This window comes from Neopelma chrysocephalum, unplaced genomic scaffold, assembly GCF_003984885.1.
Source record: "Neopelma chrysocephalum unplaced genomic scaffold, ASM398488v2 Primary Assembly neopelma1_42b, whole genome shotgun sequence".
In the NCBI taxonomy this organism is placed as follows: domain Eukaryota; kingdom Metazoa; phylum Chordata; class Aves; order Passeriformes; family Pipridae; genus Neopelma; species Neopelma chrysocephalum.
The window spans coordinates 1,043,263-1,064,983 of NW_020897701.1; the positions used below are offsets into that span (position 1 = coordinate 1,043,263).

General features: G+C 40.1%; 2 protein-coding genes across 2 annotated transcripts in view; both read right to left on the minus strand.

The window, feature by feature from the left end:
• Positions 1-777: 777 nt before the first annotated feature.
• On the minus strand, positions 778-3,347 carry LRAT (lecithin retinol acyltransferase). The gene is made up of 2 exons (XM_027676875.1): positions 2,738-3,347; positions 778-2,267 (listed from the first exon to the last, which is right to left on the minus strand). The coding sequence occupies exons 1-2, from the start codon at positions 3,284-3,286 to the stop codon at positions 2,115-2,117; spliced, it is 702 nt and encodes a 233-aa protein (XP_027532676.1). The 5' UTR covers positions 3,287-3,347; the 3' UTR covers positions 778-2,114.
• Positions 3,348-7,436: 4,089 nt separating this feature from the next.
• Positions 7,437-21,721, minus strand: part of LOC113964525 — a 63,861-nt gene continuing 49,576 nt past the window's right edge. The window contains exons 17-20 of the mRNA XM_027676871.1: positions 17,176-17,259; positions 15,499-15,622; positions 10,426-10,516; positions 7,437-9,345 (exon numbers count right to left, since the gene is read on the minus strand). Of these exons, the coding sequence (XP_027532672.1) occupies positions 9,271-9,345; positions 10,426-10,516; positions 15,499-15,622; positions 17,176-17,259 (374 nt within the window). The 3' untranslated portion in view covers positions 7,437-9,270. The remainder of the gene's footprint in view (positions 9,346-10,425; positions 10,517-15,498; positions 15,623-17,175; positions 17,260-21,721) is intronic.

Genomic DNA, 21,721 nt, shown 5'->3' on the forward strand with positions numbered 1-21,721 from the left:
TATTGTATATGTAAATCGTAAGAATTACTGGAATTTTTATAAATCCCAATTAAATAAAGGGTAAAGAAAAGCCCACCTGTAATCAGACACCATGTAACTGCACGTTAATGGCCTGTTCAGTGCCCTACTGGGATATCTTACAGTAATGCTATAGCCCTATACTAAATATGAAGAGGCCAGTAGACTTTGTAACTGAATAAAATCTATTTATATAATTACAGTAATGACTACAGTTCATACCTTATGCACAGCAAGTAAAAAAACACCAACAAACTAGAGTTTATGTAAATATCACTAATGCATACTATGAAAAAGTAATTCCTGTTAATTAAAAAACACCTTAATTTCAAAAGTTTACCAGAAACAGTTACACTGAGCATTGTAATCTTTGAAAGCAGAACAGAAGTTGCTTACAAGGATCCAGCAGTAATTGATATCCAGCTGCTTGGAGCTGGGCTGCAGATTGAACGTGTACTGAAAGCTGGACTGAAATCCCCTCTCAGTTGATGGCAGCAGCAGTCATGGTGCTGTTTCCTACGAGCTGGAATTTCACCCCAGTCTTTACATTCTTTGTCGGTTATAGTGAAGCAGCCAGAAGACAATGATTAGAGAGTAGCCAAGTAGACTCACAGTTCAGAAATATAATCTTCAAGCATCTGTAAGGTCTAGGTGAAGGAGGAGGGGGTTTATATATAGCAGAGTTAAAATGAGTCTCTGTAAAAATTTGGGAAGTGACCATTTCAGTAACAGAGCTGATAACAGGAGAGTGCACACCACTTAGGGAAACAAGTATATCTGAAGTTCAGTCCTTGGTCAAGACACTGTCGTATTGGCTCTTGACTAGAAAGGAAGGCAAGCACAGTGTGTGAACAAGTAAGTGCATGTATGCACACAAGACATTCCAGGAGCTGAACAATTTCTCTGCATACATAAAAGACCTTGCTAAGAAAAAACAATAGCAAAGGTTTTTAGCATTTAAATAATTGGCTACATGAACTTGATTTCAAATCCAACTTTACACATTCTTGATAAACCAAAAGGCCACAACATTGAAGATGAAACATTTTTAGCACCAACTGTTGGCTTGCAAGTGAATACTTACAAGAAACGAGTATAGAAAGACGTTATCTTTTACTGAGAAGGATCTTGTTTTAAGGCAATATACAAAATCACAATATAGCCACCACAGAAACTGCTCCATTAATCCCCGATACTTTATGGCACTCACACAGGTTCTATTGCTGAGGGAAGGCAGGAATGAAATTGGTGTCTGTCCTCCTCCTCCCTGCCATGTTTTCTGGAACACTGGAAATGTCCAACATCTGTAAGTCACTAGCTGTCATATGGCAAGATAGTTTCTTCCTGTATCTCCTAAATCCCTCTGTCGCCATTTATATTAGCCATACTAGCCACTATCAGTAGCAAGGAAATTGGCAAGGAGTTGCCATCTTTCCTTACCACTAACCCAATTAAAAAGTTTTTCAATACTGTAGCAAGCATTTACACAATTAATACAATTGACAGATTTGTGAACATTTCCCAGAAGGTAAATTACTTTAGCCCATCTAGCCAGATGTGCTCCTGCAGCACAGGGGTTGGTTTTCCTTCTTTGCTATCAGAAAGAGTCAGTATACTTACTTGCATTTCCACTAAAGAGTATTTTAAGAATGGATACAGTAATTTCTGAATATATACTATATTTATAAAAGAAAGAGGTAAGCAGCTTGTTTCCCATTTCCATCACTTTGTGGAACTCCATCATCCATTTTTGTTAATAGTTATGGCTCCCAGGTATGCAGCTAAGAAATTGAAGCATCCGAAGGATGTAGTCAGAATCACTTATGGCTAAAGACAAGGAACAGAACTGCATTGCAACCCTACTTTTTTCATGATTTAAAGGTGTGTTAAAATATACCAAGATTTTCAGGAAATCTGTTACTTGGCTTACACAGTAAGCTATGCCTTGTGCACTGTGTTCTAGATAGAGTTGTATTTTAAAATGGTGCACAAGGTTAAGAAACTTTACACGACGTCGATGAGTAATCTGTGCTTTCATAAATACAGTAGTATACATCCTATATACAGATGCCAGTTGCATGCCTCCAGGAAGGCTGTTAGCCAGCCATCCACAGAAAGAAGGGAATAAAGATAGTGGGGAGCGTGGTGGAGGGTGCCAAACCTAGGCAGACTATTGACGCTAGTCCCACAAGCACTGAAGCGAGCACACTCCTCTGGTCCCGAATAATCATCTTCACAGTCTCACAGAACTGGAAAAAAAAAAAAAAAGGCAAAAGATGAGAGTTGAAGAGGAAAGCTTTGGCTGGAGAGCTGGCGATGCCCACTCCCTCGGGACAGACCAGCGGCTGCTCTCTCAACTCTCACACGGGCTCTCGGGAGCCCAGCACAGGGGCTGGCACCGCATCACCCCCAGCATCAGTCCCGGTACTGCCTGCGGCTGCTCGGGCTGAAGCCAGTAGCTTCGGAGCATTTTAGGAGAGTACTAATCGAACTACGAATTCAGCTTCGCTCTCCTCCCCGCTCGAAGGCGGCGGGGGCCCGGCTCCGCACCGTCCTGGGCAGCTCCGCGCCGGCGGCACTGCCGGCCGCGGGCACAGCGGCGTCAGCTCCGGGCGGGGAACCCCCGCCCCGGGGCCGCGGCTGACCCAGTTTCGGGGAACGGCAGGAAGGGCAGCACCGCCCCCCGCCTGTCCCGGCCGCCCCGCGGGCCAGGCCGTACCTTGTCGGTCTGAAAGCTGACGGGGGCTCCATATCGGCAGTAGGTGACGAAGTGCTCGCAGTTGTTCCAGAGCAGGCTGTAGGCCGTGGTGCCCATCAGCTTCTCCGCCCGGCGCGCCGCCTCCTCGCTGCCCAGCACCTGGTCCTCGAAGAGCCGGTCCATGTGGTTGACCAGGATGCTGCCGCCGTAGGCGAAGTCCTCCACCGTGTCCACGCGGACGCTGGCCGTCCTGGCAATGACGCCCAGGATAAGCCGCTTGTTGGTCACCACCTGCTGGATCTGCCGGAGGTCGTCGGTGAAGGAGGGCAGGATGTCGGGCATCAAGTGGGCGACGCGGTTCTCGCCCAGGTAGATGCCGAAGTGAATGAAGAGGGTGCGGGGCACCTCCAGAAGGTCGCCCCGCTTGAAGCAGCTGGTGTCGTAGTCGCCGGGGGGCGGTGGCGTTGTCTCCCCGCCGGAGCTCGCGAGCAAGGGCCGGACGTGGTGGACGAGGAGCATCATCAGCTTCTCCAGCAGCAGCGAGGCTGCCTGCTGCACCGGGTTCTTCATGGTCAGCTGGCAAAGCCCTCGGCGCCCGGCTCCACTTTTCTAGGCTCCTGGTGGGGCGGGGCAGGCACCGGGACCGGCCCACCGGGTGAGCGGCGTGCGGGGACCGCCCGCCCCGGACCGGCCGGGCTTTATTGGGGAGCGCAGTGGGCCCCCGAGCCGACCCGCTGTCCCCCGGCCTGGCCGCGGCGACGCCACAGTGCCCACAGCCCGCACTCCGGGGTCGAGAGCCACCCTCAGCTCCCGCCCCGCCTTCCCTCGGCGCTGCCCAGGTGGAAGTGCAAGGAAAAGTGCGTGCGAAGCCCTTCTCCCGCCCTGGGGAGAGCAGGGAACAGAGAGCCCCGCCCGGGGCCGCAGTCGCTTCGTTCACCTTCCCCCGCCCGTGGGACCGACCCCAAGGGCTCCGGGGGCCGCCCCGGCAGCCACGGGGTCCAAGCGGCACCCGGGTGGGATCGGGGCGGGCGGGCTGGCACGGTGCTCACAGGGGGGCGGGAGAGGGAAGCGGAGCGCCTTTCTTCCTGGAAAGAAAACAGGTCTCCGAGGGAGAGCGGGAAGTCACATTTATAAATTAACTTGCCCGAAGGGTCCGCCAGCTAAGAAAGAGTGTGAATCGGCGGAGCGGCATTCCCGTCCGCTCAGTTTCATGCTAATCCGTTATGCAAATGGCCAAATCCTGGCAACGGAGCCCACAAAAGAGCAGCCCTGTCAGGTCAACAATGCCGCCCCGGACGAGGCTCGGAACTTTCAGTAGCCAGCGCGTTCCCGCCCCCTCGGGGACGGCGGGATGATGGATGGGACAGGCATTCATCTTACCTGGAAGATGACAGGGCCCGGAGAGTGGCAGGGGAGGGGGCCGCCCCCCCCGCCGCCGTGGTTGCAGCCTCTCCCCGAGTCCCCGCCGCCGGGACCTTTGTTCGTGTCGCAGGCGCTCCTGCCCCGGCGCTGCCGCTCCGGCTGCAGGGGGGAGCTTTCGCCTCCCTGAGAAGCGCAGAGCGGGCGCAGGAGTGAGGGATATGCGTGTGAGAATGCTGGAGAAGTTTGTTGGAGCATCCTCCCTTAAACTCAGGAAAACATCGCAAACACGAGATGCCAAGTAGGAAACAGGGAAGCGAGAACTGCTGGTGTGCAACAGCTTGGCGGCTCTCCACAGGAAAACTGCCTTTGAACAGTAGGTTATTTTTCTCTCCTCAGTCACTTTAAATCCGAGAGCCTGTGGATCACTAATGAGATCCCTAGACCACCCTCGAGCTGTAGAACCCCTTTGGTCACACCACAAAAAAAAGAGAAAAATGTTCACCATTCCTTTTTCTTTCAATTAGCAAATGGCTCTGGTATGACTAGGAAGGCAAAGCAAATGCAAAGTACTCATCAGGCAAGAGCCTTCTACCTCCACAGATACTGAACCAAGGTTCAGGATCTTATGCCCAGGAAAGCTGAAGCTTATCAATGACCCAACCCAAGTTTTTCACTTCCTTGGTGAAGAAAATATTTCAGGGGAGTGGGTTACCTCACTGCTTGTCAACAAAAATGATGGCTGGTGCTTTCCAGTTTCCTCCTGCTTGAAGCAGAGAGCAGCTTCCTGGGAAACTGAAGATAATCCTCACCTTGCTTCATCTGCAAAAAGGGAGGCCCACCATAACCTCTTGTTCCATTACTGATTACAGGCCAGAGCCCCAGCACTACTTAACAGAGTGATCAGGCATTTGGGATTTTGTCTGGAGAGTCTCAGCCAAATTTTTATGCAACAGAGGCTTACCCTTCTCAAGCCCCCGACTTCACTTACAAAAGAGAAAATACCTTATAGATGTGGCTTATGATGCTGGCAGGAACCCTGTGGATTAGCCACAAGCCACACACAATTATATAAATTAAACCAGTGTACTTGCAAATTCAGATGTTTAAATATATTTGGAAGGTTTGCTACTAGTAAATAAAAACAGAGGGAGGAGGGGGAAACTACTCATTTTTAACTAGTGCATTATTTTTAAGGGACAGAGGAAAAGAAAAAATGCCTCATCCTGATGAAGGGTCTCACCTGTTGGTGATAGTCACAGCAGCTGGTCCAGAGCTGGAGCAGTGTACCACAGAAGGTTCTCAAACATTCCACAGAATGTCTGGGCACAGAAAGGTTCCTGTCTCCCTCCTGGGAGGATGTGCACTATTTCTGCCCTGTGCTGCCATCTCAAGATTCCCCCTCTCCCCTTCCCCAAAGCTGTCTAGGGAGCGTCTGGATGGTCTTTGTTGAAATAGGCGCTAGAGATGCTTCAGTCCTACAGTTCAGAATTCTTTCCCCTGCCGAAAGAAGGTAGAGAAATTCAACTAAACTCCCTGGCAGATACAGACATTTTCCAATAGGATCTTTCTCTTGGAGGCATCCTTTGTTTGCTTTCTTCACGCTAGTTAGCTTTAAATCCCAAAATCACCAGGGTCCATTTCAGGTAAATCTGTAAAGGAAACCAGGATGAAATCGAAGAAGAGGAACTGCCACAAGAAGACTCAAAGTCTTCCTGCACAGGAAGGTTTCAAAGTTTTAGGGTGAAAGGTGTTACATTTATGCAGTGTAATTTCCTAGTACTTAAGGCACTAAGTCTCCTCTCTCCCTCCCCCCCCCAACCCCTCGCTCAGTCCCAAGCCTGGAAACCCCAATGAAAAAGCCCAAAAGGCATTACAGAGCAGACAGGTCTGTGGAATGGGTTGCAGCAAGTGAAATCCATCCACATAATGCTTTGCCACTACCTTGCAACTGTTGTGAGCATTACTGTGTGCAAAGCATACAGAAGTAATTTCTGAATTAAACCAGATTCTTGCAAAGCAACTTGCAATCCAACATTTTCTCCTTTCAAACCCAAGGGGCTACACTCCTATTACTGCCAAATTTCCACGATGTAAACTGAAATTTAAAAGATATACTTACCGTTATTTTTCCTTTGCTCTGAAGTAGGAAAAAAACATTTATTTTAGTGGAAAAATGGCTCAATGGGAGATGGCAAAACTAAAAACATACATTGTGCATCAAACACTAGCACATCCTCTTGGGTGACCTTTGAATAATAGCTTTTGTACCTATAATACACAAATTTAAGTGGAAAAAACCACTTCGGAATATTAAATATAAACAAAAAAATACCACTGAGAAAGTATTTGTTTGGACTGTTAACTGCTATGGAACAATTTAATGATAAAACCCATGCTTTAGTTTCAAGAGTTAGGGTGAGATTCAGTAAGAAAGCTGCAAGAGGTAAGAGAATGCAGCCTTTGTTCATTAGTGCAGATGAACCACAGCACAAAAACTTCTTAGGTAAGAAGTGTGAGCCAGTTTCCATTACACTGAAACTCCTGCATTACAAGGAACCTTATTTTATGCACTCGGCATTACTATTTCCATCGTGCCCTCACAGCTAACACAGTAGGGAAAAAGCAGGAAAGGCAGGCAACTGGAAAGGTTAAGTTCTTGCTTATATGAAGAACAGACCTGGTTTAACAAGCAGGCAAAATGAATTTTTTAGCCGACTTAAGTTAAACCAATGCTGGTTGCAAACATGGTCACCATTTGACATTTTACCAAACATTTCTCCATTACTCAAGTTTTACTGTAGATTAAGAAACAAATGCAGCTTTCATGTCTTTTGGGACAGCTGAAAGAAGTACAGTTTCATGAATTCAAAACACGTTAAGGCATTAAAGGAGAATAAAATGTTTGGATAGAGATTTTTGGAGGATATAATTTGCAAGAAAATGATCTGAAAAGCAATACCACTTGGTTTAAGCTGGTGTACTGAAAGAAGGAATGGACAGAAAACATGTTTGTGAAAGATGGTTTCACAGCATCCAAAAGGGCTATTCCAGAGATAAAAAATAACGCCTTTGTATTCCCATATCCAATCCATTTGAACACTGTACCATTCTTTTCAGCAAATTACAGCTTCCATTGTAGAGCTATAAGTAACCAGGTCTCTAGAAAACAGTATCATTTACCTTTCTAGTTTTTGTATTTAACAAAGACTAAGGGACAGAACAGACAAAATCTGAACAAAGAAGGAAACCGGCAAGACAATGCATGAAATTGCAGGCAAGTGAAACAATCTAAAACAAAGAACCTTTGAGCTAAGTATCACTCTCTTCCTGTAGAAGATAAATGACTAAAACAAATTTATACTTTATAAATATTCACTTTTATTCAGAAACTTATTGCATACACATTTCCAGAGTCACTTAAGCAGCATATTAAGTGAATAGTTACTGTAGTCTTTTTATCCTTGTAGGTTTGTTACTGAGGCCTATCACTTTTTTTTTAATTTCCTCTTAATAGGCTTCCAAATTATTGACAAGAGTTTTCTAACAAACAGTGACTGTAAACATAATAAAACCTGCATGCCGTTTTTCCTTTGAAGTTATTAACTTGGATATTTTTCTGCAATGAAGTAGTGACTCATTTTTTACAACCTGACTGAATCATGCTGTAAACATGGATAGTACTTATGACTCGCTCAGAGGATAATGTGTTTAGATGGATAAAGCATACACTTATGATACCTTCAATTCAAATGAACAAAACTACAGAAAAGGTGGGAACGATTCATTGCCTAGTCCTCCTTAGCAAGCAGGAGGCTAGGAAATCAGTAACAGTGATAGCACAGACGGAGATTTAGGAACAACTAACAGATAGTTTAGGTGACAATTAAGAAAATACTTACTTTTATAGTTTTGTCTGGTATTAGTAATGTCTCATTTCGTTAGCATTAAACAATACAATCTCCCCCCAAAAAGCAGAAAGATTAACTTCTGATTATAAAATGGCTGAACATGCAGAGTAATATTTTTATGGCTTCAGCAGAGAAAATACAGTAATCAGAACTTCCACCTTGATATTGTCCCAGAAGTATAATACAGATTTTTGAGTCTCTTCTAAATCAGGTGAAGTTTAGAAGTATCCTAATTTGAATGTACTAGCCATATGGTGCAGGAAGATGGGCAGGTGATAATTGGGAGTCAGAAGAGAGACAGAGTACACTGCATTCAACATGGTATTCCTTTCACAGCAGAAGACAGACTTTTCTGTGGGAAGGGCAACGCAAACAACAGTCAAATGAACTTAATCCAGGCATGACTGCTGCACAAAATGAGGACTTAACAGCCCTGAAACAAAACCAGGTATTGCTCCACCACCTGGCCCCCCCCTTCTACCCTGCCAGGACTGCACTATTCGGACCCCCCTTACTCCCTACCAGGATTGCACCATCCCAAGGAGAAGCGAGCAGGCAGACTCCCCTTTCCTCACGTTCAAATTTATTACCACATCAAGATTGGCGATTCACTACTAGTCAGTGCTTTCAACCGAGGGACTGATTAGTAAGAGATATTGGAAAATGTAATAATGAAGTCTGTCATTAATCAGACAAAGTGCTGGAAGTTTGGTGGATCACCACCAAAGGTCAGCATTTACAACCAGTCACTGTATAACAGTACCAATTATTACTTTTCTTTATTGCCTAACAGAGAAAGCTGTTCCCCAGTACCAGACAGTGCTGACTTCACAGCAATGCACAGCAGGTTACCCAGCCTCACTCTATGCACAGGACAAACACGGCTGACAGGACAGTAGTCCATTCAATTTTCAAATAAAGACTGTGAAAAGGAAAAGAGAGATGGACTGAGCAGGAGGTAATTTTCATCTGGGGATAAAGATTATCTTGTCTTATAATTAAATGTTATGTTGCAATTTGATTAATTCTGTTTTTCAGGAAATAAATTAATTCTTCATCCAATGTATTATCTAGATAGGAAAAGTTATCAGTCACAGACAAAGCTATTAGTCTGGTATTACTCAAAACATATGCTAATCTGTGCCATACAGCTAAGCCTCTGAGAGATAACTGTCACAAATTTCTACTCTTTGACTTTAAAAAAATCTCACTCAAGAAGCCAGTTCTTGTTTATAACATGTTTTTATACCACTCAGTGTTAAAAGCATATATATTAAACACCTGTTACTCTATCAGTGATTTTAAATCAGGAACATTTTTAATCTGGAAATCCAACAGCATCTGTCCAAGTGCTTTACCCTGTAAGAAAAAGAACCAAACCAACATGTCATTTTACTATCTAAATATACCACCTTTCTAAATTAAGTTTTTTAGAAGTGGTTCAATACAGTATTTTTCCTGTAATCAGTGAAAATTCAGTATGTTTTGGAAGTTGTTTTTTAGTATTTCCTTCTATACGCACATACACATATATATATGTATTTAAGCCTAAGAATGTACGTTATATCCCAAGTTATATTTACCTTTTCAATTTATTTGTCTTTCTCACTTGTGAATCAGTACAATTAAGTAAGGAAAACTATACAGTTGAGTTTTCAAGCATCTAAACACGAACAGATGGAACAGTTTCTTCAGTTTATTTGGTACCTAGTGCTAAAATACATATTTGGGGTTCAGTTCTACTATCCAATTCATATATAGCATCACCTTATTTTGTGAGCAATCTATGCTGAGATCATTTGTACACATAAGCATTTCTGAGCCTATGGTAGCTGTGCTGTAGCCATAGCACTGCCACATTAAAGGATCTCATCTTCAGGATTAGAGGTTTCAAATATTTAATACTCAAACTGTACTCAGAAGGTGTTACTTTCAGGTTCACATAATGTCATCAACACAAAAGAACTCCTATCCATCTGTTTTTCATATTTATATTATTTATCAGTATTTTAACTACAGAAGGCATAGGATAAGTTAGGAGTTGTTGTACGGTGCATGGTTCCTGTATAAATACTAGGAAATAATCAAAGCTGTCTAGTAAATCTGCATTTTTCAAGACATGACAGCCTTTTTGACAAACTAATTTAGTTTGTCATTAGTGGCGCATTTAAAAACTCAGGTAGCACATCTGAGAATAAATGATTTGAGAACTATTTCAATAGTTTCTCGTACACATTTTTTTCACCACATATTCTAAATCAACTTTCAACTTCCCTATGTTGTTTTCAAACCTTAAAAAAAATAAATAGGTAATGTCTCTTAACAGGAAATTAAAAGGAACTAGAGTCAACCCCTAAAGCTTACAGTTCCACCCCAAAAACTAGTTATAAAGAGACTTAAAAAAGATAACTACATTAAAATCATTGCTTTGATACATGCCTGTGGGTCACTTCTTAGGGATGCTATACCACCACCACCAAGGGAATTCTTCAGAACAAAATTTAATCCATGGATTCCTGGCAACTCATATCTGTAAAATAAAAACTGCACATTATTTCTCAAGAGATTTTGTAAGGAACATTTGTACAGAACATCAGGCAAAGCCAGCATGCAAAAATTTCATGCTTCTGATTGCATCCCACTGCCAAGTCAAACCTAAAAGTTAAGATTAACACAAGGCCTTTCCTGCCTTCATGTTCCTTCCCCTTACTCCAAATCAAGAGTCCTCATAGTTTGAAAGTAGAACCATAAAGTAATCATTCTCCTCTATTCAACTCCCAAACTCATGCATTTCTAATAAGGCCGTTTCTAGATTTCTTTTTTCTGTGAGTTAAAGCCCATATAGAAAGCTCTGTAGGCCAGAGGTTCAAGATCCAATATCAACTCAGACAACACAGCAGGCAAAAGGAAGTATTTTTATTAGTTCCTAGTTCTGATACCAAAAATTACCATCACTTAATTCCTGGCACTCACTTTTGCTAACAAATGCACCAGCCAATTGGAAAGGCATCCTCTTTATTACTGAGAAATAACTATGAGTCACTACATTGAACACTTACGACCAAGAGATAATTCTGTAGCAAATTAAAAGCAGAGCTACATTTCAATGCTTTCTGGAGCCACGTATTATGTTCAGGTAAAATCTTATTTTAGTGTGACAGACCTATTTTTCCTGTTCCATTGCCACTGTAATAATTTTTCCATTCTTGATTTTGACTAGTATGGTTCTAATTTGGAAACTTCTGTAGCAGTTTGGCAAATGGCTCTGTGGTTTCCTATTGTTCCAAAATCCATAAATAGGTCTACAGTGTACTTCCATTTGCCTCTCCTTGCACAGTTTTTCAGTGTTTTGTCATCTTCCTTCTATTCTTGTTTTTCTTTGGTTTTGCTTTCCTCCAATATTTTCTTCATCTAAGGACTAGACAGTTTTCCTTTAACTCTATAGGAAAGTATTTAATCAAAGCATCATCAAGCCATGAGGAATAAGAGAGAAAAATTATATCTAATTCTCACTGTCTCCAGATGTTTGACTGCTGCACTTTAACTCATGCTTCCTCCAACACCACTTATTTTTCTTGAGTCACCTATCTGGTCTTCATCTGTTTGGGACAGATTCTTCCAATCTTTCCCCTGATACAGCTGGAATTTCTTGCAGTGCACTTACACTGCTTATTTTGTCATTCTAAGGTTCAGCTCCTTTTGAGCATTGTGAAAATTATGGCTGTTGCTGATATTCACAGCCCTGTATGCCCTTGTATATCTTGGGCATATGACGCAAAGCTTTCATGGAAGGAGAGGATTCTGCTGAGCCATCTGGCAATTGCTTCAGTTCTTGTTCTTGCAAGCATTACTCATGGAGTGTCTGTCTCCCAGACAAAAAGTTTTCACTGTTTCTTCTACTTTTTCGTTACCACACTCGTATTAGTACACTCGTATTATACAACAATGTATAGTTGTATTTAGTAGTTTAGTATTAGATGTCATTATGAAAAAAAAATTGGTGTCAACATTCTGCTGCCCTTCCTTAAGAACCAGTTGGCAGGCAACATTATCACGTTTAAATGCGAATCCATTGGGAAGGCAGGAAAATAGAATAATCCACCAGTGCTCTACTAGTCAACAAGAATATGATGATTAAAGCAACTTCTACAATAAGTCATCTACATTATTTACTAAATAGCATAATCAGCTACACAGCACAACCAGAGGACCCCATAAAATTTTCAACTAACAAGCTCAATACAAATTACCAATCACCACATACCATGAGAGCTAGGCACTACACTACAAATTTCACTCTGAAAAACTGGCAAAGATGTCCAGGCAGCACACAATTTCACTACGGGCAGATCTCTCCACAAGAACTAGACTGATGGGATATATATTTCAGAAGCTAATACCTCTTTTCTCAAAAGAAATTTCATGAAAACCAATCAGGAAAAACAAACCAGGAGAGAAACTGAAGAGCATACAAAAGTAGAAGCAAATGACAAAACGAGTGGAAGAATTTCATTTTACTTTCTGCAGTAATTCTGGCAGAGGAATTATGTAATACAAGCAACAGATCTTAATTTGGAACATTTTAAAATGACACATTCATTGAAAGTACTTTGAGGAAATACTTACACTGATATACTCTAGCTAAAACTAGGACTACAAAATAATATACAAAGGTCAGCATCTTCAATATTTTAAGGCCTGTTTGAAGCATCTGAGCATTCAAAATATTTCCACATAGAAAATAAACTCCCACAATAAAAGAAAAAAACCCCACTATAATCACTGTAATAGTCTTAAGTGGCAACAATACATTAACCAAAATGTTGGCAAGCACTCAGCATAATTAAACAATTTAAGTTTAATTAACTGAGATCTAAAGGAAAAAAATATCTAATTGTACAGTTCAATCAGTAGTTTTAAGAGCTGCTTTTAAAAAACACAGAAAACAAATAAACCCTTCAAAGAATCATAAGTCTGTGACAGAAACCAGTAAAACAAGGAAAATTCACTGTTCTAGCTGAACTCCTATGCTTATGCACAATGGGGTGCCTGCTTAACTACTTCCTTTAAAGTGCTGTCCATATATATTGAAAGAAATCAGGTTTCCCTCTGAATTTCCTGTTAAAATGCATGGAAATAATAATGATACAAAATTATTTAATGCATTTAAATCCAAGAAAAGATAGGATTCTTTTCATCAGAGGAAAGCAGGAAACAAGTCCATAGGCTCAAAGAGATGTTTGCATGTAGAGAAATATTTATTTTTCCCCTCTAATAAAGATATGTACAAAAAAAAGAGCAATCTAGAAGCATCAGTTTCCACATTTCTGCTCTTGGTGAAAAATACCCCACAGGAAAAAATGAGCTGTCATTTTTTTTATTTCTGAGCATTGGAATGTTCTCAAAACATTCCATATACAATATTTCATAAGACAAAACCAACAAAAATCTCACAGGATAGTTTTAGTATCCTTCTTAAATGGTTGACCTAATACCACTACAAAAAAACTTTCTTATTCCCTTAAGATAATCAGATCTGTTAAGAATGTACTCTAGCACTTTATTATGGAAAACAATCATTTAAGTTTGGGGCTTCAGGGCATGGGGGTGTTGAGAGACCGTCTTTTGTTATTATTTTACTTGGAAATTCTGGAAGTTTGAGTTTTCAGTGTTTTCTAGCACAATAATCCCACCTTTTCTCTGTTTAGTACACCTATTTAATGCCTTTACTGAAAAAGCATGAAAGGCAACTGGTTAACAGACTCCATTCTGTAGTGAGGTAGAGCCATGATTGGTGTGTTTTAAGTAACAAAACTAAAACATATTTTTAACCACTCACCATTTAAATAAAGAAAATGAAGGAAAATTAAACAGTAAGATAGCTCTTTTTTATCATAGTTAAAACTAAAAAGTAAACAATTTGAAAAGAAACTACACAATCTGAAGCACATGAGCATAATCCTTATAATCCTAAATATTTCCACAAAAGGTTTTATTCTTTTTCCCCAGTAGCTTTCCAATTCACTTACAGAGCTCCATTATCACATCATTAAAGAAAGCCAAACTCAGGAACAGATAAGCTAATTAATCAAAATAACTTGGCTTCATCCAGACACAGCAAATTTCAACTTTTATTTATGAACATAAACAGCATTAAAGAACAGTGATGAATCAATTTCAAGAAGTATCATTAGGAGGCAGGACATTTTTGATTTTTTCCCTTCTCTGCTCTGTTTCAGAGGAAATTCAATTACATTTCTTAGCATCACCATTTATTAGATACATAGATTTGTTAGCATTTACAAAACAGTGGGTGAGATCTGCACCAAGCTGCTTATGAAGACAAAAACCAGCACTTACAAAAGACCAGGGGTGAAAATAACTCCAAGCTCTCTCTGAGCTTTGAGCTCTACCGTTCTGATTAAAGCTCTTTGAACAAGTGAAAAGACACCTAACAATGTGTCTACTATCCATGGAAATATGTAATGATTTTGGCAGAATCTTCATATTTGCAAATAACTGACTTTGTATCAAAACACATTTTAGAAGAGTGAATAGTTTAAGCTTTTACGTGTTTGAAAAGTGAGAAAAAGGTTTAAAATCTGCTGACTGTTTTATGAACATCCTTAGGAGAATGAACCCTAATACCTCATGCTACAAGAACAGCATACATCTCATTTGCTAGTCCCCAGGAAGGACCCTGAGCATCAGCCATAGCATGAAAACAAAAATATTACATAGGCTGTCTGCTGGAAGAGGATATTCTTTTCTAGGTGAGTGTCAGGTAAAAGCATCCTGTTTGGGATGTACTCTCTTTCAGAGTATAAGAAGGGAAATTAGCTATGTTTTTTCTTTAAATTCTGGCTTCATATATGTGGCACAAAAGTGGGGTCATAGTGGGGTATTTGAAGGAATACTTCCTCTGAAGTGAGTGAGCTTCATAAATATTAAAAATGTTTTGCAGAAACAGGGATAGTATGAGGCATGTTTCTGACAGATGATCAGGTAAGTTTAGGCTCCAGACTACAGTGGCTGTGTGAAAGTCTTTCAGGTGCTATTTTACAGATTTTGAACTCTCAGTTCAGCAGTTGCTCAAAGGCTTGGGAAGCTTCAGTTACTAAGGCTCCTGCAGTTTCCAAATGGTTCAAAACCAATGGAGAGAGAAATTTCTCAAAGGACATTAGAAGGACATTATTTCTTATTGCTAAAGACATTTTGTACTGGAACAAAACAAAAACAGCCCCAATACTACTATGCTAATGCTGGGAATTTAAATGCCTTCACTAAACGGATTCACAGCCTTTGTCCAGCTTCAGGAGAGGCCCAAGTTCAAGTTCTTTCTCAGTGACAATGCTCAAGTTGTTATTTAAAAAGGCAAAAGAAGATACATAAAAATATACCAAAGGCAATACACACAGCTTTGCAATATCTATGTTAACATACTTTAAGATAACTTCTGATAACCATCATGTATCTACCATACAACTGTAGACTGAACAGCAAGCTACTCACCTTGTTACTAGTTGTTGTTCTGGTTTTTCATGCTCTAAAAGGTGTTGAAAGTAATTCTCCAGGGCTTGAGCTGTTAAAGTTTTCTTTAGGTACGGATAGTAGAGGGGATGCCGTGCTATCACACCTGTTAAGTATTAACTGGCATTAGTTGAAATAGGAGCTGTTAAAACCAATCTGTATTTATCCTTTCAAAACTGATTTGAGATCCTCTGTTTAACTGAAACTGTACATATGGATCCTCTTTAATGAGCTCCTGAATAAAAAACACAGTAGTATGACAGCTCTCCCTCTGTCAGTAGAGATGTAGGGTGGAGCATGACAAGAGAATGCTAAGTGACCACAAAGTGATTATTGGACTTTTTCTGGCTGCAAATATTCCCTGCCACTGACAGACACCTAAGGAACAACAACATCTCAACAAACAACCCACAGGCAGTTCTCTTCCCCTAAGTGGTTCGCAAGACTTCAATAAGCGATCACAGTTAACCATAACAAGGCATGATCAGTGACTGAAGGTTTGGTCCTTGCCCCACCTCTTAAATGAGATTCTGACATAAGTGTGAGAAATCACAGTTACATTTGTATTGCTGTAAATATGCTTTCATAAGCTTCAGTTAATTTTATGCTGAAGCTGAGGCTCCAGAGCCGGATCAGGAAGGCAGATTTGTGTCATAGGGACCTTTTCATATCTGTGGACTTCAAAGACTAATTTATCCTAGAGGTGAAGTTTGTTGTTGTTATTGTTGTTCCTTAATAAAGCAGTAGTGTCTTTTATAGCTGAAGAAGTCTATTATGTATGCATCATTCATGATCTGGCAATGCTACACTGCAACAGTGGTCAACCATAGGGAAAGGAAAATTAGAAAAAAGACAAAGAAAAAAAAATCAATATTCTTTCATCCTTCAACCCAAAAAAAGAGTTGCACAAACAAGGACAAGAAAACTATATTCCTAAATACAAATGAACAAAATTTATCAGTTTTAGCATGACAGCTAGTAGCAAATCAAATCCCAAACGCACCTTTAATTCATACTGAGCTTTGAACACCACACGCTCTCATCTTCCAACAAGTAAGAGAGCCAATTGTTGCATGCAGAAGTAAGGAACAAAGGGAATTATTAAACAATGCAAAGAAGCAGCACAATCAATGTAAAGAGACTGCACACTGAAATACAGCATTTGGATTAGCAATATAATAAAAACATTCTCTTACATATAAGAACAAATTTTGGTATTTCCTAACACTGTCAATGTTTTAGCCATATACATGTTACAAAATTCATGTATGGAAATACTACATATGATCAGACAACCAAGAAATTATAATACATAACATATACACATGAAGGAGTAGCAACTGTAAGAGGAACCTCAGAAAGGCATTTCTTAACTTTTGAGAGCTCGACTTTCAAACCCTAAACAAAAAATTATTTCTTTGTAGTATGACATACTAGTATTTTTTCTTAGTGCCTCAGATTACAACATCTGCTAATCAGGAAACTAATGATATTTAGTAAAATCCTTGTTCTAGATGTATTCTTTTTTTTGTTTCAGCACAATTTAAAAAAAAAAAAATCAAGTGATATGAGAGATTTCAAGATTAAGAACAGCACTTGATATGTAACTCTTACGTGAAAATCTTACATCACTTCAGAAAACAAGAAAACTAAAAATACCTATGTTTGCAGAATTGCCTTTGTCTCCACTTCTCGTATAGGCAAGATCTTCTAAGCGATAAGTATGTGGACCACTTGGCAGATCTATACAATATAAAAATGAATACATTTTCATGATGCTACAAATAATAGCATAATTTGAAGACGTAACTGTCATTTTAAATGTATGCTTTCTGCATTGCTTGTAATAACTCTGAAAACATTTCCAATTTTTCTTCCCACAGGAGCACCTAGAGAAAGAGAGGTGACACTGGGTCCCAAAATTACAAAGTTGTTCCCTCGTGCTCCATCTCCCAAATCTCTTTCCTTTTTTTACAGCCAAATGCTGTACCAGGCATCCCTTCTTCCACCACCCTTGAATGTGAATATTCATCTTGGTCTTAGCAATGCAGTATCTCTGAAGGAGGCATAGCAGATACTTGTCAGTTCTTGCCTAGCTGACAACTTTTATCCCCCTTAAAACACAGATCTCTCTGCTTCCAGGGCAGGTAGAAAACACATGTGGATGCTACTGTCCTGATAATTCTATGTGTGTTTATTCTGATAACATCTGCAGAAAAGTCACAATTTAAAATTCCTTTTCAGCACAACACGACTCTCACTTGCATTTGCACTGTTGTAACAGTTACTTATCCAGCTGCATAGAAGAAACCTAAGACTTCTAATTACTGTTTTTTTAAATATCTTTCTATTGTATAAGAAAATGCATGCTCTATAGGAAGCCAACCTCAATTATTTTATCCATCTACACATCAAAAAGCAAACCCACTACTGTCCAAATCCAGAAATTCCGTATTGTGGGATTCACACAGTATACACCTGAGGTTTGATGGCTAAGTTGCACAGTACAGACCTCTTGCAACTGTTGATGACTAAGAGCAGTAGGCTGTCACCATCTAGTTTCTGTCCTCCAAAGCGAGAGATGAAGCACTCACTTTGCTACTGAGTTATTCACTGGCCAGAGCATAACACAAACTTGAAGCATAGGCTATATCTAAGTTTTTAGGCAGTGAGAATCAAGTAATTTTCAGCCAGTTCTGCTCCTGATCCAACTTGCCTACAGCCATATCAGCTCTCCCAGCATCCTTGGCTTTTCAGTCCCATCATCTCTGACAGACCTACACTCCTGACTCAGAGTAGACTTCTCACCCCTCAGTTGCTCTCTCTATCCCCTTCCTGTTGTTTTTCATCCTTCTGCACACAAGTGGCAGCTCTCCCCTTCTCTCTGCTCCTTGAACACCAGCAGGGGGGGACTATGCAGAGCAGGGAAGCGACAGCCTTTCTGCGTTCTGTCACAGCTTCTGGTACAACTGCTGCAGGTGGCAGCCACAAGAAGTAACTGACAAATGTCCCAAAATTATCTACTTCTTTTTAAGGCACCAAGCAATTCAGCCCTGGGCACATGCCTGTCACAGGAAATTTCAGTCTTGTGTTAAAAACTGCCACATTTAAAGGAATTGAAGTCAGGCTCCTGTAAATCAATTATGTTGGACAAACTTCACACTGCCAGATACAATGCAAGTTGAAAATACAGCAGTCTGTCATTTCTGTACTATTATTGCTTCTGCTTAGGATGCCAAACTACTTTGGGCTTTTTTTTTTTGCCCTTTTTTTGCTTTCTTTTAATTTTAGGGAGTAAGAGACCCAACACTAAAGATGTTATGCTCTCAATGCTGGCCAAAGGTGGTGTATAGAGCATAGCGCACCTAATACGAAGGCATGAGCAGATACGCACTCCATGAACTGCATCAGGTGATGAGGTAAACACAGCCCTAACCAAATCATCATTACCTTTAACTTCTTCCTGCTCACAGGGAATTGCTGATTCATGAGCCAGGCTGACCTGGGTAAGAAAGAAACTATGTCCGAATCCTACTGGCTGCAGTTTTCACTGACCCTATTAGAAAGGGAGGCTGCAAGTCTATGGCAGTAGCAGCTGGACAGATCCCAAAAGTTCATTTGGGTATGGGGTGGGTGATACAGTGGATAACAAAAATGCCTTAGTATGACATAGCACAGAATTTATATAGTATATCTTAGTTCATGGTACTTATTTGATTGAAGCAGATCAGGCAACACAAGAATAGCTTTGCTGGCACGTGAGTGGCAATAACAAGGAAAAATAATAATGAAGAACTAGGGGCTCACCACAGCAACCTCTTTTACTGGCACAGCTGGATCAGAAAATCTACCCACAACCTACCCAAACACCAACCTACCAGCATTTAACTGCCTTAATTAAGACCTTAAGTTTTATAATATATATTGGGTCATTGTCAAAGATGATCTGAAGGAGTGATTATAGTTTAGTCTGGCACAATGGTCTCTCATTGGTAAGTCAGTCACAGTAGCATGAAATTTGAAATGGTGAAAGCATACAATGAAAGAGACGTTTGTTTTGAACTTGCTCACAATCTTGTCCATGTTCACTTACAAGCCGAAATGTGCCATGAAACTTGGCAGAAGGTATTTAAGAGTGTATTTTTTTAACTGGGGAATCTTATTTTTGATTAGACATCTCTATTGAGAGAGAATCTGAAAAAGTCCAGCTAAAGCTCATTTTGGACAAGACTACCACACTTCATTCACTACAGAAATCGCATGAATTTTCATAATGTCATTCAATACACAATTCAAGAAAAAAAATGAAGTGCTTCTTCAGAGGCTGAAGTTTGACAATGTCTGAACTGTATAAGCTGTAGAAGTCTCTTCTCCATCGAACATTTTACAGTCAGTCTTTGACAATCTCCCATTAAACAAAACCAATTCTAGACCATGTTCTGGTGTTCTCATTTATTATTATCCTCATTGATTTATTTTTCGTGATCCATTTATCAGGAAATTGTTTTCATTTAATAAACATCTATGAAAGAATTCCTATCAAAGCTAGGGAAAATGGTAAATTCAAATTCCACCCCCCTCCCAGAATCACATCTAGCAGCTTATCTGAAATCCATTTTCACATATTTCTCTTATCTATTCAAAGACAACTAACAGTCCCACACACTTGAGATAACCATGAAACTGAGAAAAATACTTCCATTCTTTCTAAATACTGACAAAAAATGCTTTACCAGAAGCTATTGCTTTTACAGTCTAACCCATTTGTCTTTCTCATCCATGCTGTCCTGCATTAAGCCACAGAAGTAGGTAAGTATTTAGTCACAGAGAGAAAACATTTATATTTACAACAAAGGGCAAAAGTTTAGAGATCCTTCTCAGGGGAAACAACCAGAGGAGCTCTGCTCTCTCTCAACAGTGGGGTTTTGCCTGATAAAAGCCTGAAGAATTCAGTACTTAAAATTCTGCTGTCAGGCACCTCAAAGTTTTCTCAAATGATAAAAAGGCAATAGGGAATCCAACAGCTTTTTGCTTCTCTAATATTTAGCATTGTGGTCACCTTGAAAAAAGAAATCAAAAAAAATAAGACCTTTGCTAAGCCCTTTATTAAACAGAACAATGACTTCCTATTTCTTAACTTGCCCAGTTTGATGGTGTAAATACACCACTGCCCTCCTGAAAACTCCCAGGGATCAGAGAGATTCTGGTGTGACATTAGATTTCCAATAGACATAAGAGCTGAAAATATACTTAAAGAGTTTAACTTGTTTCTGACTGACACATAAATGATCATATTGAAGAGATGTTTGAACAGATGGGGAAAATAAACACATGCATGGCAATCAGGCATCCACCATCAGTGGCTTTCAAATGGTAACAAACACATAGTCATACGTGTATTTCAAAATTTCTCTATGTGATACAGAACATTCCCTACTAACTCATAATTAGTTATACTATTCTATTACCAGTTTTGAGAAATACTACTCATGTATATCTGAAATCCAGAATAAATCTTAACACGCAGGTGCCGTTACAGCATTAATTTTTCAAGTATACAGACTTAAATACCTGATTTACTCTTTCAACATCAGTATTATTTTTAGAAATTTTTCAAACAAGTAATCTTTAGGTACGGTCACCTGATTTAGATTTGCAAATACCTATCCCACAGCTTTAAATTAATTCTCTCAGTTCTATGGTATGCAGAAATAAGGTAATGAAGACCAAAAGGGAATTATGAAGCATTCTATATGTTAAGAAACACTATATATCATTCTACCATTATAAAGAACAAAAAATTTCAAGTGTCCAGCACCTTCAATAATCAGTTGTATGAGCAACTCTGATTTAACACTTCCTTTTCATTGTGGACATCCTGACCTGCTCCATTCAGCTCACTGGCTTGGCCCTTCTCAAGGTTCTTCTTTCTCAGAGAATTTGGTTAGACAAGTCTAGCAGCAACACAGGAATTATCATGCTAGATCATTAACTAGTGTGATTTCTTTAAAAGTCACCAGTTCTAGGTTGATCTCATTCTTGTTAATTTTGTGAAGGTTGCCATATGGAACAGGAGCAAATATTAATCTTCTAAATTTTAATAATCTAAGTGCTGTAAGTCTCTAAGTCATTCTGTATGTCCATCCTCTATTCTGAACATCACTAGTCTGACGTAGGTAAACCCAACTATTTCCAGGATTCACAA